Here is a 14,665-nt window from a genome sequence, read left to right on the forward strand (position 1 = left end):
GAAAATATTGTCGGACATAAACCATTAAGTGGCGCAAAAAATGTTGGGGACTGCTGACTTAGATAATCAAGGTGTTGTGTTCGTCGCACTCCAAATACAAGTTGCCAACAGCAAAGTTGCAGTGCTGGCCTTTACAAATGCCTGAATAGCTAATGTTTGATCAGATTTAATAACATCAATCTGCCGATAAATCAGCTGGCCTCTAATGCACACATAGATTTGTAAGTAAAACACTACAGGAGTGTTAGCACTGATAGCAAAAGAGGCTCAAAGCTCATCAATAAATAACGACAACTAATTTAAAAGACTGCACGACTGTGAGATTCGGTCAGATTTCCCCTGTAAACTATTCTCTTTATACACAGCGTAAAAGGAGGTGATGTACTGACTTTCTTTCCAAGGTAAAGATACCCCCCCAAAATACAACCTCTCTATATTTTATGTTAGTAGCTTTTCGGTGTTACTTCTTATAGATGGTTCTGGCACACTCATCGCCCAGACTAATGTTATTCATTTCGGAGGACAGCTTGTTTTGAAAATGAGATTGTAGCTATTTGTCTGCCGTAAGTTGAATCTGTGAAAATCTTTCCGAGTAAGTAGCCGATGGGGTGAAATTCACGCTTTAAGCATAAAGGATGTTGTGCTGCACGACTCTGCTTAGACGCTAAACCCGCGTACACAAATGAAAATGGAGAAATGACAAATTTTATGTCGTGTGCAATAGCCTTCTGAATATTTTGTCAACAAACACTGCCAAAAAACTGAAAAACGCCAACTGCTTCTCGAAGTCAGAGGCCATAAGATCTCTTTAGTTTACTATTTCTTTTAGAATAGTGATGATAAAACTCATCGTGCCACCTCCCTGAATGCTGCCGGTGATACGACAGAGAAATATGACTGGAGGATATAACCATCACGGCATGAGGTTAATTTAAAGTCACTGGGAACCTCGTCTGGAATGTAATTCCATTCTTCCATTTGATCCCGTTGAGTCCACCGTCAAATTATTTTTCAGAATGTCCTGTCTACATACTGCATGTTAAATATGCCTGCACACACACACACACACACACACACACACATATGAAAGAGAAGAAAGTGTCCTTGAGCAAACTTAAATATCTTTTCCATGCGATGAGCACAGGAGAAAAAAAGAGAAAAGCCAGCAGCAGCAGACAGCAGCCACAGTCTGCAGGCACTATCGCCTTGGAGACAACACAAGGACATTTTGTTTTGCTTTCGCCAGCTTCCCCATTCGATTCAAAGTGACAACGAGAGAGCGAGAGGGGGGGAAAACGATGCGAGCAGGTCTTTGGTATGCCCCGAGGAACTACTCTGTGACCTTACGGGACGATATGAAGGGCTTGTCACATTTTGGTTTGAGTCTCTTAATGAACTGGAGTAACTCTTTTATTACCCAGATATTTTATACAGCGATCTTTGTATGAAAAGATTCCACATTATAATGATGCGGAATACCGCAAAGATTCCTCGGGAATAAGGCCATAAGTATGTTCCAATGCCAGCAACCTCTCGATTCATGAAACAAAGCAGGCACTTCAGCGTCCTCTTCGGCTTCAATAAAATGACATCAAACCTCAAAGTGATTCCTCTTCTGTATATTTAAGCTTCGATGCGTTCTCAAAGGCATTGCAAAGTTGATTAAAAAGAATAAGAGCTACGAGCTGCTCCTGCTTTCTAAGCTTGAGGGCTCCTGAACGTCCCGAATGTTCGTGCACCACCAGCCACCTTTTCATTCATAGGATAGTAGCGAACTTCTGTGGGCACTCTGACTTCTACTCTCACTGAAACGCAAGCTGCACTCATCATTTACACCTCGCTTCTGTTGCCCCACGCCCCACGCCGAACGTGTGAAGCCTGTTTCCACCACACATAGAGCTTTGTGCTTCATTTCAAAGCATTCATTTCTAACTAATTAGCCTCTCTTTCTGTATCCCAGGGCTCGTGGCTCCCACAATTAGATAAGCCCGCTCTACTTTGCTCCAGGAAAAAAAAACCTGCTATGCTATTATGAAATGGATCCGGTTCATGTGACGTGCCTTTCCGCACCGTGAGCAGACTTGCGTCTCGGAGAAACTTCTGCAGACTCGAGATCAAAAGAGCTGGAAAGGGCTTTTGGGGGTAAAAATGAAACGAGCATCAGCCAGTAGAGTGACACTTCCAGCCTCGCGCTGAACCCAATTACCTCCTAATTTTAGCATTTGAACCCTTATGCGTTACGTCTTCAGCCGGGCTGTAGTAAATTTTGGACAGTCTATGTGTGATGTCACCCATTAACTTTCTTCAAGTTTGTTTAAAGCGTGTGAAATGAGATTTCTGTGAGCTGCTATATTTTTAGACTGAATCGTACGTGAAGCCAGAATCCACGATCAAGGTTGTTAGCAGGCCATAATGATACTTCTGTCATTTGGATGTTTGTTCTGAGAGCGCTGCTTTCACGTTGCAAATTCGTCTGCGTCTTACTTTTTTTTATGACATCAGCACTGTTTTGTAGAAATAGGAGGTATAAAGTAAAAGTGAGAAGATCTTTTTGAGCAAATTACAGTGTGGCTGTGATGTCCACCCAAGTTGGACATTGTTGGGTACCATGTTGAAGGCAAAGCTTTTGGATTCTTCAAGGAAATGAGGTAGTGTACACGACATTTTTAATCAGTTCCAATTAATCTGTTGAACTGGTGTTAAAAAACAAAACAAAAAAAAATGTTAACATTCCCGTGTGATATACTTGCAATTTAAAAGTCTTGATTATTTGTTTCTCCTGTTTGAAGCAATGCATAAGACTGCAGTCTTGTTTGGGCAGCATGCATCAAGACAAACCAGAACATGGTGGCTCTTAACAGTTCATTAGCTTAACAGAGTAGCTAATAGTAGCTAATTGTAATTTGTGGAAAAAAAGCGAGTTTTCTTGTCGTTGGTTGGTTTTATTGCACAAAGTAATGAGAACTGAAATCTACTGAGAATAACAAATGTGAGCTTGAGCATAATTTGGGTGAAAATCCATTTGGTGATTAACTATAATTAAAGTCTGACTAACTGTGACCACAGACTTGTGGGTGGTCAGACAGAGGACCATGGATACCTCACTGTGGCATAAGTGCATTCGTCTTTGAGCAAGATAGGTTAAAAATTTGCTATGTAGCTCGCTTAAACTGCAGAGCTTGCTAGTTAGCCCCTTGATTACTTGCAGTAGATTTAATATGATAGGATTTTTTTTTGTCTAGGAAGCTTTAAAAGGTGCTTAAATTTAATTTTCCTTCAAGGAGAGAGTCACACCTGTTAGCAGGGCTTACGCTAAGCTAGCAAGCTTCATGCTACGGCCATCAATATTTTCATCAAACTCTAGACAAAAAAAAACAAACTTCTAATTTCAGACAAGTCCAACAAGTTTGAATCAGCTTTCTGCAGCTTCTCTGTAGAAATGGATATTGAACTAAATTGATAGTCATAAAAGTCAACATACATCAATGCTGCATGTCATGCTAGCAGGCTCAAAAGAAATAAACTTTATGACTCTTTAGCTTCACTTTAAGCACATTTAGTTGATGTTTCTAAATGTAAGACAAAATGTTTAATGTAAAATGAAGAGATTACATCCCAATGTGGCTCTAACCTGATATGGCAAAGAGAACTGTCTTGTTCACTCATTCAGACAACAGCTAAGCGATCATAAATCAGAATCATAATGTAAAATTTTATCTTGGAACATTTTTTTTTTCCATCTATGCAGAGAAAAATAATAAAAGCAGTAGCATCTCTTTCATAACACAACATCAGTAGCCATTACTTTCACGGCTTTATTCACTCAGCTCTTCATTTGATCATTTCCCTAATGTTTATGTCATACAATCCCACTGAAATGCTACACGTCCTCATGAGTTGAGGGGAATGGGTTGAAAATAAAATGATGATAATTATGATGAAAGTCGTCCTGCCATTAAATGGAACCTTTTGAGACAAACCTACAAATCCATCAGGGAGTGTAACTGGGGCTGTGGGTGCGGGGCTGCTGCTGCTGCTGTGGGTGTTGGTGGGGAGGAGGTGCAGTAAATTATGCAGCCAGACATCCGGTAATGCTTCGATATCATCTGACATGATGAGAACCATAATGGATGGGAGCCATGCATTGTTTGGCAATTAATTTCTCATTCCCGAGCTCTCTTCCCAGGACTTGAGAGGGCATCGATGGAGGTCACACAGTGCTGGGAGAAGCGTATGCACCGGGCTGATATGTATGCACACATGGACACGGGCCCGGAGAGACACTCACTGTGTTTGAGGTAAATGACAGAAGAGATATGAGCTAAGTCTGCCTGCAAATGTGCTATCCTGAAGTACTGAAGGATGAATTAGCCACACAGCTGTGCAGTAAACAAGCAGTGTTTTTGCCTAATGTGAATGTAGCTTATATGCATTTGCAAAACAGGATCTTCTGAATTTAATCTCTACATTTATATTTTCACATCTCGAAAAGGCGCTCAATTCGCCCTACCAGTGAAGCGTGGTAATAAGAAGTATGCAAATCTGTTCCAAGTCTACATGTCTACAGTATGAAAGACAGTGCTGTGATAGGGTTGCATTCAAACTCACAGTGCACAGAAACCCAATATTTAGCATCAAGCTACAAGGAAGAATGCTGGAATGAGTTTTTATCCTTAGAGCCAAACCTTGAGTCTCTAGTGGCTAGTGACACAGCCAAACATCGTCAAACATATCAGGGAAGGCAGAAAGAGGAAAAAGTAAGGTGCGAGGACACGCGCAGAGGGAATTGCGAAATCACTAAAGGAAAAGCACGCTCCTCCAAGGTCCCACCGTTTGCCAAAGAAAAAGAAAAAGAGCAAAGCTTCTCAAAATACCGTCAACCAACAGCAGAAAGGGCCAAATGGATACGGCCAATCTGACACTGGTGATAAAGAGAGTTAAAGATGCTTTAGAAGCCTCCAATCAGATTTACTCGGTTGATTGGCCAAAATAAATCACTTTGAGCTTGTGGGCCACCGAGCTTACCAAGCCTGTTAAATTTACTGTGGCAATTTTGGGGGGCTCTAGAGAAACCAGTTTCCACACACATACTCACATAAAATCACACATGAGGAGTTATAAAAGACGAGATGTGGTGGAAAGGATCCCGGAACTAAAACACCCAAATGCATACACTACAAACAATGCGAGAAATCACAAATATTTGTCTTGCAAAGAACTTTGACTGTGACTTTATTTATATATTTTTTTCCCATTTCTGCAAACGTCGGGAGAGATGGATTGGTTGTTGGCCTTAATTGAGGGATTGCCTGCCACCTCTCTCACTACACAGGTGATCTGTGTATGATTTCTGGATCAAGGCAGAGCCGCCAAGGCCAGTGATGGATGACCAGTCAGGAGGAGAGACGCATATGATATATAATAGGGTATCACAGAGAGGGTATGAGCACATGGCACATTGTAAACTACCTGAAACATGGGCATACCTGCTCAAAGGTCTCCCCTAATTCAGTCTCAGAAAAATGGTCACAGCAATTATATTTGCTAATATATCACAATTTGTTTTTAGCCCTGCTGTGAAACATCCAAAAACATCTCTTAAACAACGACAACGAGCTCGCTCTCTCAGTGCAAAAAAAATCTAAAGCTGCATTACTAACAGAAGGCCATTGTGTTGCGGCATTAAAGGGTTTGCTAGAAGAATTTGTGCATAAGTTTGTGTATGTGCAACATCAGGGTTGGGTGCACAGATTTGCGTACACGTGTTAGAAAAATCATTTTCGACTATAATCCTAAACCTTGCACTTTCCCTCGAAGAAAATTGCCCTCTGCGAGAGGTGCACCAGGCATGTGATAAGTGCCTCGCCTGCAAATAAGCATGTAGCCTACATTCCTAAGCCCCAACATCAAAAAGGGCTTCATTCAGCAAGCAAAAGGCTGCATTTTTATGGAACGGTAGCATTTGGTTTGAATTGCTCAGCATTATATTCCTCAAAGCATTGTAAGGATAAAAAAAAAACTATGATGATATATGACAAATGCAGGGTATCTCTGAATCTATATAATAGCTTGTAAAAAAAAAAGCAGAAAAAAGTGATGACAGTTATTCTAAGCCAAGCACATGAGCAGTGGAACAGAAAGGACAACAGTTTGTTGCCTTTAAAAGCACACTGAGTCACACTCACATTATTTGCAGCGACTTTGCCAGCCTGCATTTACTGCTTAGACAGTCTTAATCAATTTAGCATGTGTCAGGCTCTTCCAAATAGAGCCAAGATGGCCCGAACGTCCAAAACATTGGCTGTTTCGGCATGAAGGTCGGGGTGTCACGTCTGCTGACTCTCTCCAGGCCAGCAGGGCTGGCGTTGTGCCTGGGCCAGATGGCAACATGTGGCAGAATTACAAGATTGTCAGACAATGAATGTATCCATGACACCAACTGTGCCACATCAAATGCACCAATCATGAGTCGACGAAAACAGTCACTCGCGCAGCGACACACGCAGACATGAGAGGGTGTTTGACTAAAACGGCAAGATGAATCAAAGACCACAGAGGCACTGCTGATTTCTGTAAAGTGTCATAATCAGGCATAATTAAAGCCATTCACAACAAACACACCATTATAATGTTTAATCGATGATGTGAGGCTAAACATAGAAATCTCCAAGGGTCTTGGTGTTACGTCAGCATAAAAAGGCTGTGGAAGCAGCTTGGAATATTAACTTATGGATGGTATGTTACTGCTACAGACAGCAGCAGCAGGTGAGAGAGGCTGAGGCAAATTTTCTCATGTGGCTGCCCTTGCCTTTCCTGTCCTGTGGAGTTAATGCAGCGAGCGCCTCATGCTCACTGTGGCAGACAGCACAGAGGTTAGTCTGGTAAAGTCGAGGCCTGGAGAAAGTCTTTTCCACAGCTAAGTTTGTCAGGAAAAAAGCTTTTATAGTTTTGTAACTGATACCGTCATTGTGGAGATAACTTCATTGGAAGCGAGCTACGCAAAAATATTCATCGCTAAGATCAAGACACATACTGCAAAAGGAAATCACGTGCTTCCATGTTTAGGCTTACATAAGTGTATTTAAGAACATATAAAAAGAAAAAAAGGTTAAAAAAATAGTATTGTGAACAGCTGTATATATTTCAAGATGATTGCCATCTTGGCAGCATAAGGGAAGATACTAACAGATAATTTTGAGAGGGATATTTGCGTAGCATGGGTGCTAAGTGAGATGCTAGCTAGCATCTCACTTAGCTAGCTAGCTAGTTTGCTAGCAGGGGCACTTTTTTTTAAAGCTTTTGGGATATACATGTCTCATTGTTTGGTTTTAAACTGTTGTAATGACTTAAGAATTTAGTATTACAATTAGAGGCAGGGTATCATTTGTCAAGAGGGGTCCTTTTATTGTTTGTTGTTTTTTCCCAGCACGGTAATAAATCATGAACTAGAGAGATCTTATATATTCTGAAAGCTGTTAGAATATTTATTACATCAATCAATGTTTATAGAATAATTGTGAACTATTAATTACGACTAGAAGATTCCAAAACTTAATCATAACCACAGTTTACAAGAACATTTCAATGTGTTTTTTAAATTAAATTAATATGCATAATAATCTCATATATTCCTCTTCACAGACAGGTGATCAAACTAAACATAAAAATACAAATAGCATAACATGCCAGATTTAAATTTCACTCCCACTTAACGTTGCTGCGAGAGTAAGAAAACAGTCTGCTTTGATAATGGATATTTTCTGATTTCCTGCGGAGCACTGTTTGCAGTGCGCTGCCTCTCTTTTACCCACAATTTGCAAAGTTACAGACGGTAAATGAAGCAACTTTATTACATTTACTGAGATCTGCTCAGAAATTTGTAGCTTGAGAGTCAATAAATATGTGAAAATGACTCAGCTCTGTAACCTGTTCTACAGCATCTTGGGTCGCATGTTTTATATGACGCAGGGAATTGCGGTCAAGTTAGGGTTGATCTGTTCATTCAAGAATGTAAAGCCAACAAATTGTAAAGCCAACAAATGCACAATTCATTACACCAAATTCCAACATCAGCTTTTGTGTGTCTTCTGATGCTCTGAATCTACTTTATTGTTCTTTTATTTAATTAATGGCAGTCTTCTCTTTGAAACAGTGATCCTTAGTGACTTAATGAATAGTTAGAACAGAACTACACAGTGTCATTTCTGTTGTCTCTACTGCGTTGGATGAAAACCCGCAAAGTAAAAGTCCGTTTTTGACTTGACTGTTGTTTGCGCTACATGCAGTGCTAAAAATCAGGAGCGAGGTTAAATATATTTAACCCCAGTATACACTCCAGTATATAGTGAGAACACAGTAGCATCAAAATACAAACGATAATTAGTTATCGTGTTTGTTTATCTAAAGGAGGTCTTTTTTAAGTGAATAATATGCTAACATGTCGTTTAGCATGTTAGCATAATTACCTTTGCTGATTAGCGTAAAGTCCAGCTGAGATGGGTCGTACTAGTTGAAACTGTTAGTTAAAATATGTTTGATTTGGTATTTTCTAAGCAAGGTACAAACCTAAAAACTGGTATATTTCCAAATGAACCATTTCAGGATCTGTTTCAGGGTTATTCATTAGCACTTTGTTGGATGAGAACCAATGACAGTAAACATAAAGCAGTTGAGAGGAGTAATTGTTTTCAGTTGTTACCCGTGGCAGTCCTTCAGTAAGAAAATTGTCCATGTGATGGGACATATTTGGTTTCATTGGAACATCAATTTTTCAAGGATTTCTTTTTTTTTTTTTTTTCTTTTGGCTGCCTGGTCTTCAACTAACAGCGTTGATACTAATTTCATGCAGCTCCTCAACTTGCTGGGCGGCAATCTTCGTAGTCCTAAAACAATCCCGTGAAGTCTGTCCTCAGTGAAGGAGATGATTGAGCTGAATCGCAAAGTGATGGAGGAGGTGAAAAACACTACAAAAGGTGAATTTGAAGCGCTGGCTGATGGATAGTTGAGAGTCAGCTACTGTCAGATCAACATGCTCTAGAGAGGTTGCTTTGGCCTTTGTAATATTTTCCATTTACCACCATGTTTTTTTTTTAGTTTCTTGTTTGCTTGCTTGTTACTAACCATTCATGTAGTGTTATCCTCAAGCTTTATTTTCATTTATGCTTTAAAAATATTTACACAGCAAATTTATTTCAGCTGTCCTCACATAATCAGCATTGAATGCGATCATGAAAAGTGATAACATAGCTTTTATATCTGCCTACTAAAAGCTACACTTTCTACTGCAAGTTAATGAAATTAATTATCAGACGAGCACACTTGTGCATGGATCATCTGTCTTTAAAAAGATCCTGTCTGGATCAAAATACTGGTCGGCTTGTTGAGGAGGCTGCAAGTGGACAATTAAGTGAAGCTCACAGCCAGTGTGCACATCCAACCTAATTTGTAGATTTTTTAAATTGGACACATTTTTTAAGGTTGTAATGTGGTTTTGGCAATTCCAGTCATCATGCCCCTGCCCCAACCTACTCCCCCCGTAACATGTGCTGTACCCTGGGCATACGGCAATGGAGCCCCAGCTGTGGGTCTGGCCATGTATCTGCTGCTCTGTTGCCCATGTACCATGCTCCACTGCTGTGGCAGGTCAGGCATGCTCGTGGAAGTGGAAGCACAAGTGGAAATGAGCTTGTGTTAGTGCGATCAGAGAATGACACCTTTCTGTAAGCGCTAACAGGCACTGTGATCATGACACTGGATCAAATTTCAGAAGCTCATGTTTGCAGGAAAAGGAAGAGACTACATCGGCTTTTGACTCTCTAGTGTTCTGTGGTTCATCGAATCATTTGTTCTCCGCTCGCTGAATGACAACAATGACTCAGAATGAACTACAACTAACACTTAGCATTTCTTTTTAGCTTAAAAACAACTCACATTGTTGCATCAAAAGGAATCATATCCTCATTTTCCACACTTTCTCAGCTGGTTCATCGTTGTGCTTTTCTCTGACAGATGTTTCCAGGTTTCCTCTTTGCGCATCCTCACCGGACTAGCAAATTAATGGAAGAAACAATGCAATACAGCTGCGAGCACAGACTAATTTGTGTGCAGTGAAGTGGTACGCCGATGCTGATTCAAACAATGTGGTTGTGACTATCCTGCCATCTTAAAATTAGGCTACTCGTGAGAGGCAACCGTGTGGAAGCTAACAGCCAGCGCTTTATTCAGATTAAGTCTGTATCCTTCCTTACTCTGGAGCCCATTCAATCACTCTTTCATTCCTCGATCAGTCTGTTTATCTGACGTTTATATTTGCTCTGCAACTCCATCCATTCACTTAATGCAACATTTTACTATCTATATTTATGCAGCAGACTCTTTGGAGGGCAGCCTGTTCTGCAACAGCAGCCAATAACACAATCAAACACTTCTCACTGGAAGTCTGCTGCTGAGACTTTGCACTTGCAAGTTTCTACATGACAGAAATGTGTGACCACTGCGTATAAACGCCGAACCATCTAATATAAAAAGCACATAACACCACTCTAAGGTCCTTAACTACGACATATTACATTTTGGACAGTCATGCATCGTCACAAGTGAACGCTGTAAGCACGGCCACTGAAAGAATGAATGCATTACAGGGTGTGCTGGAGCGCGACTCGATGTGTAAAAAAATAAAAATAAAAAATTTGAGAAAAGTAGCAGCCAGCTAAAGAAAATAAATTAAACTGGCAAGCGGCAGGTAGAATAAAGCTCCAGAGGAGAAAGCAGGAGTAAGGATTTCACAGTCAAATAACTTGTGACATTTTTGACTGGAGCTGTTGATGAGATAGCGCAAAGAATTACCTTGGTGTGTCAAAACAGGTTCTTTTTCTCCGTTTTATGCTTCCCAACAAGCACCAATTTATAAAAAGAACAATGGAGTGGAGAAATTAGACTTTTCAAAAGAGTTCTGGGAAGTTTAATGTGAGCAGTCACTTGTTCCTTTTTCAAAGTCAACAGCCAGACTGAATAAAAGCCCTAAGCCTGTGGCTAAAGAATGTGCGGAAAAACTCTCGAGTTAAACAGAAAATGTGCGACGCGCCTGAGAATTTAAGACAATAGAATTATTATTTCTGTGCCTGAAAAATCTTTTCTCCTATTGTTACATGTGATGAAAGAAAACACATCATATGAATGCTAAAAATGGTGCTTAGATTTATGCTAGGCACAGTTTTTAATAGTCATCTGTCTGCAGTATGTCGCCATGTGTTAAACTGTGCTTCGCTTCCAATTTGGGACGAATCAAAATACACTGAGCACCATACCCCACAGCCAATTGCCACTAGCCCACACACTCTTTAAGTATAAATGCATATGTTTATCAGTGTTTGACCAAAATCCGACAAAAACAAGACGTGCCGTGCCAAGCTGTTCTTCACGCAACACATAAAAAAAGTGTCGGCCAGAACAAACACGCTAATAAAAAGTTTAAAAATAGCTGGTGTGAGATCAAAAGAGTCATTAGTAAAGTAAAATCACTCATCGCCCAGAGTAGGGGTGTCAAACATAAGGCCCGGGGGACAGAATCAACCCAATCTCGAGTCCAATCTGGACGGAGTTCAAAGATCTTGACATTTTAACTGTATTTTCATCAATTTTAAGCTTGAATTGTCATTCATGCTACACCAAAGTAATTAAGTAACAGATAAACAATTAAAGGGTTGGAAATTCCAATAAATTTTAAAGAAATTTACTTTTCTTACAGTAAGTTCAAAGTAGAGTGCATCTGGCCCTTGATGTAAATTCAGTTTGACATCCCGGTAGGCATGTCAGATCGTATAGCAATGAGCTCACTATGAACCCAGACAGGTCATTGTTGCATTCAGCTTCCTCATATAGTCGCTCATCCAATATTATGTACTACATGACCGCAAGTGATACACAGTCTATGTGGTTATTGTAGAAGGGAAGGGAGGCAAAGTGTAGTAACAAAATAAGATGATTATTAAAGTTCAGCTCATAAACTGTGATTCTGTGACAGCTCAGGGTCTGAAAAAAGACTTCCTTTAGATTTCTGCGAGATTAATTAATTAGATTTTTTTTCATGTTTCTGCTGTTTAGCACGCTCTCAAAATCATATCTTTCAGTGATCTGAATATATGAATGAGACACATATGCAGTACTTGTCTTGTACGTGCCTTTCCATTAATGTGACTGCATTCAGCGGTGAATGCAATACAAAAACGTTAGTAGGTTCAACCTGAAGCCGCCATGACTTTTATGGAAAAGTGACTCATTCAGATGGAATCAGACGCATGAAAAGGAGGGCACGTCTGAAAGTCGTTGACATCAGAATGCTTTTACGGCTTATTTTTAAAATGAAAGGGTAGTGGATAAAAAAATAATACGCTGGGAATCACTGGTCAAATTTTGATCAAACATTGATAAACACACTGGGAATGACACCTAGCCAGAAGGCTAGGATTCTGCTACGTGCCTGCCATCTGAAATTGCATCATTGTTTCATTGCAGAAAAAAAAGTAACAATTCAAATTCAAATTTAATGAGATCCTCATTTCAAATTCTATGTGTGCAAATCAAATCCACTGCTCATGTGATGTTCCTATGCATTCAGATTCTCTTACACCTTCAAGTCTTTCAGTGCCATTTCATGTATATGAAAAATAAAGAAGCTGGACTTACCTAGCCTGTTGTCCAATGCTCCAAAATCAAGAGAGTACTTGACAACGTGGTAATTGTTCCAAACATACAGCAGATTGTCCCTGGGGTTATAATCCACAGCAGCAATGTACTGATAGGAGTTGGGGAAAGGGATGTCCAGGAAGCCGTCTTTACTGAGTTCTGTGTTGTAGATGTAATCGATCTTGTTTCCCGTCGCTTCATTGTCATCATCCTCATACACCGACTTCACCACATAAAGGATTCCGCAAATCATGAAGGCGTTGGATGCCGAACGCTTGTCATACGCCGTGTCCCAGGTTCCCTCAACGCGCAGTGTGTAGGGATTGAGTTGGCTGATCACAATCCGCCCGTTGTTCTGCTCGGTCGCGTAAATCACCCACAGGCCGTTTTCGTCAACAGCCAAATCAATGTCTGATTTCCCTCCCCAGCGGTACGGCGACGTGTCGTGGTAGTTGGCGTTGGCTATGATGGCCTCGCCGCTCTTGATGCGAGTTCGCAGGTCAAACTTGACAATGTTGCGTGTGCGCTCCTTGTTGAAGAAGAGCGCCCCGTCGTAGACCACAAAGCCCGTTCCGTCAACGCGATGCGGAAGCTTGTAGGTCGTTGTCGGCCTTCCAGCGACAAAGTCTTCTTTGGATGAGTATTCGGTCAAGGTGTCCGTGCGGTAGGGTGTCCAAGGCATGTAGTAGATCTTATCCGAAGCTTGAAGAGGGTCTTTGCACCAAGCTCCGGACTGGTGGTCCGATTCAAAGAGATGCTCGCTCTGGTACACCCTCCGCAGAAGCCCTGGGCACAGGAATACTGAGGAGCCAAAAATGGGGAAAGACAATTACAGAGTTACATTGGCAGGTATTAAACAGACGAATCAGAGACAAAATTGAACAGGTTGAAATCTGTGTTAAGATGGGCAGTTTTAGAAGAAAAGCAGATACAAAAAAGATTTGCGTGAAGAACACTGATAGTTAGAATTATTTGGATTTTATTACTAAAATTAAACAGAACACAATCAATAACAAAAAAACCCCAACCCACAATGAGCCTTGTCATTATTTCCAACAGTGTCTCCAGTGCAGTGAGCACTGCTTTGCTTTCAATTACTTACTGTAGTCTTCAGCTGTTACATATGATACTTCGACTACAGTTACCGGACCCCAGAGGCAGGTAGTTACAATCTGTCTGAATAAACTGGCTTTGAGTTTGGAGGGAGAGAAGAGTAAATGAAGTCAGGGTTATCTCTGCTGACTTAATGCAGAGCAGAAACGAGTCAGAAGTCACTGATGGAACTTACCCGAACACCACTAACTCGCCCACAGAAACACACACAAATTACCGTTTTGGTTCCCTTTAGTTTCAGTTAAACTTTGCACAACGGCTTCTTTTCACATCCAATTAGATACTGTGCCAGGGAAGAAAATAGGTTTCATTCTTCTCTTTGGTTAAAGCACCCCAGCGGCACTTCTTAGTAAACAGCATTAAAGACACAACCCCCCCCCCCAACCTAAATTTTTTGATAAATAGCTGCAGTTCAATTATTGGCCAAGGTAGAGATTTAGGAGAAGGAAAACAAATTAAAGTGACATCATCTGTGTAATGATAGCCTGTCCATTATTTCACCTACATGACATTTTTCAGCCCCGTGACATGATTTACAGCCCCACACACAATAAACTAATTATATGTAAACCGGTTTGTAGTCAGATCTGATAAAGCCAATACAGCTGGAGAGGGTCAATGGTGGAAAGCTAATTTTAGTTCATTATGGATTATCGTGGACTGAGACAATTATAATTTTCTTTTCTTTCTAAGTAGATTGCATCTGCATACAGAATTACAACAACAACACAGCGTAAGAGTTTAATACTGCAATTAAAATTGTACAAACAATAACACATGTAACAACGAACGCTAAAACAGCAGACGAAGGAGAAACACAGGCAGAAAAGAAGGCACAATTAAGAGCTTCCCCCACTTTCAACAGGTT

At 40.5% G+C, this 14,665-nt stretch overlaps 1 protein-coding gene across 10 annotated transcripts in view; it reads right to left on the reverse strand.

The window, feature by feature from the left end:
• LOC102293975 (adhesion G protein-coupled receptor L3) overlaps nucleotides 1-14,665 on the reverse strand; it is a 274,148-nt gene that overhangs the window by 111,692 nt on the left and 147,791 nt on the right. For 8 of the 10 annotated variants that reach the window (XM_042224359.1, XM_042224362.1, XM_042224360.1 and 5 more), the window contains one exon: nucleotides 12,685-13,494. In XM_042224359.1, coding sequence (XP_042080293.1) covers nucleotides 12,685-13,494 — 810 coding nt within the window. The remainder of the gene's footprint in view (nucleotides 1-12,684; nucleotides 13,495-14,665) is intronic. The other 2 variants (XM_042224361.1, XM_042224358.1) reach the window with 1 other exon arrangement.

Source organism: Haplochromis burtoni, unplaced genomic scaffold (assembly GCF_018398535.1).
Source record: "Haplochromis burtoni strain Fernald_Lab_line unplaced genomic scaffold, NCSU_Asbu1 Contig_136, whole genome shotgun sequence".
NCBI lineage: Eukaryota > Metazoa > Chordata > Actinopteri > Cichliformes > Cichlidae > Haplochromis > Haplochromis burtoni.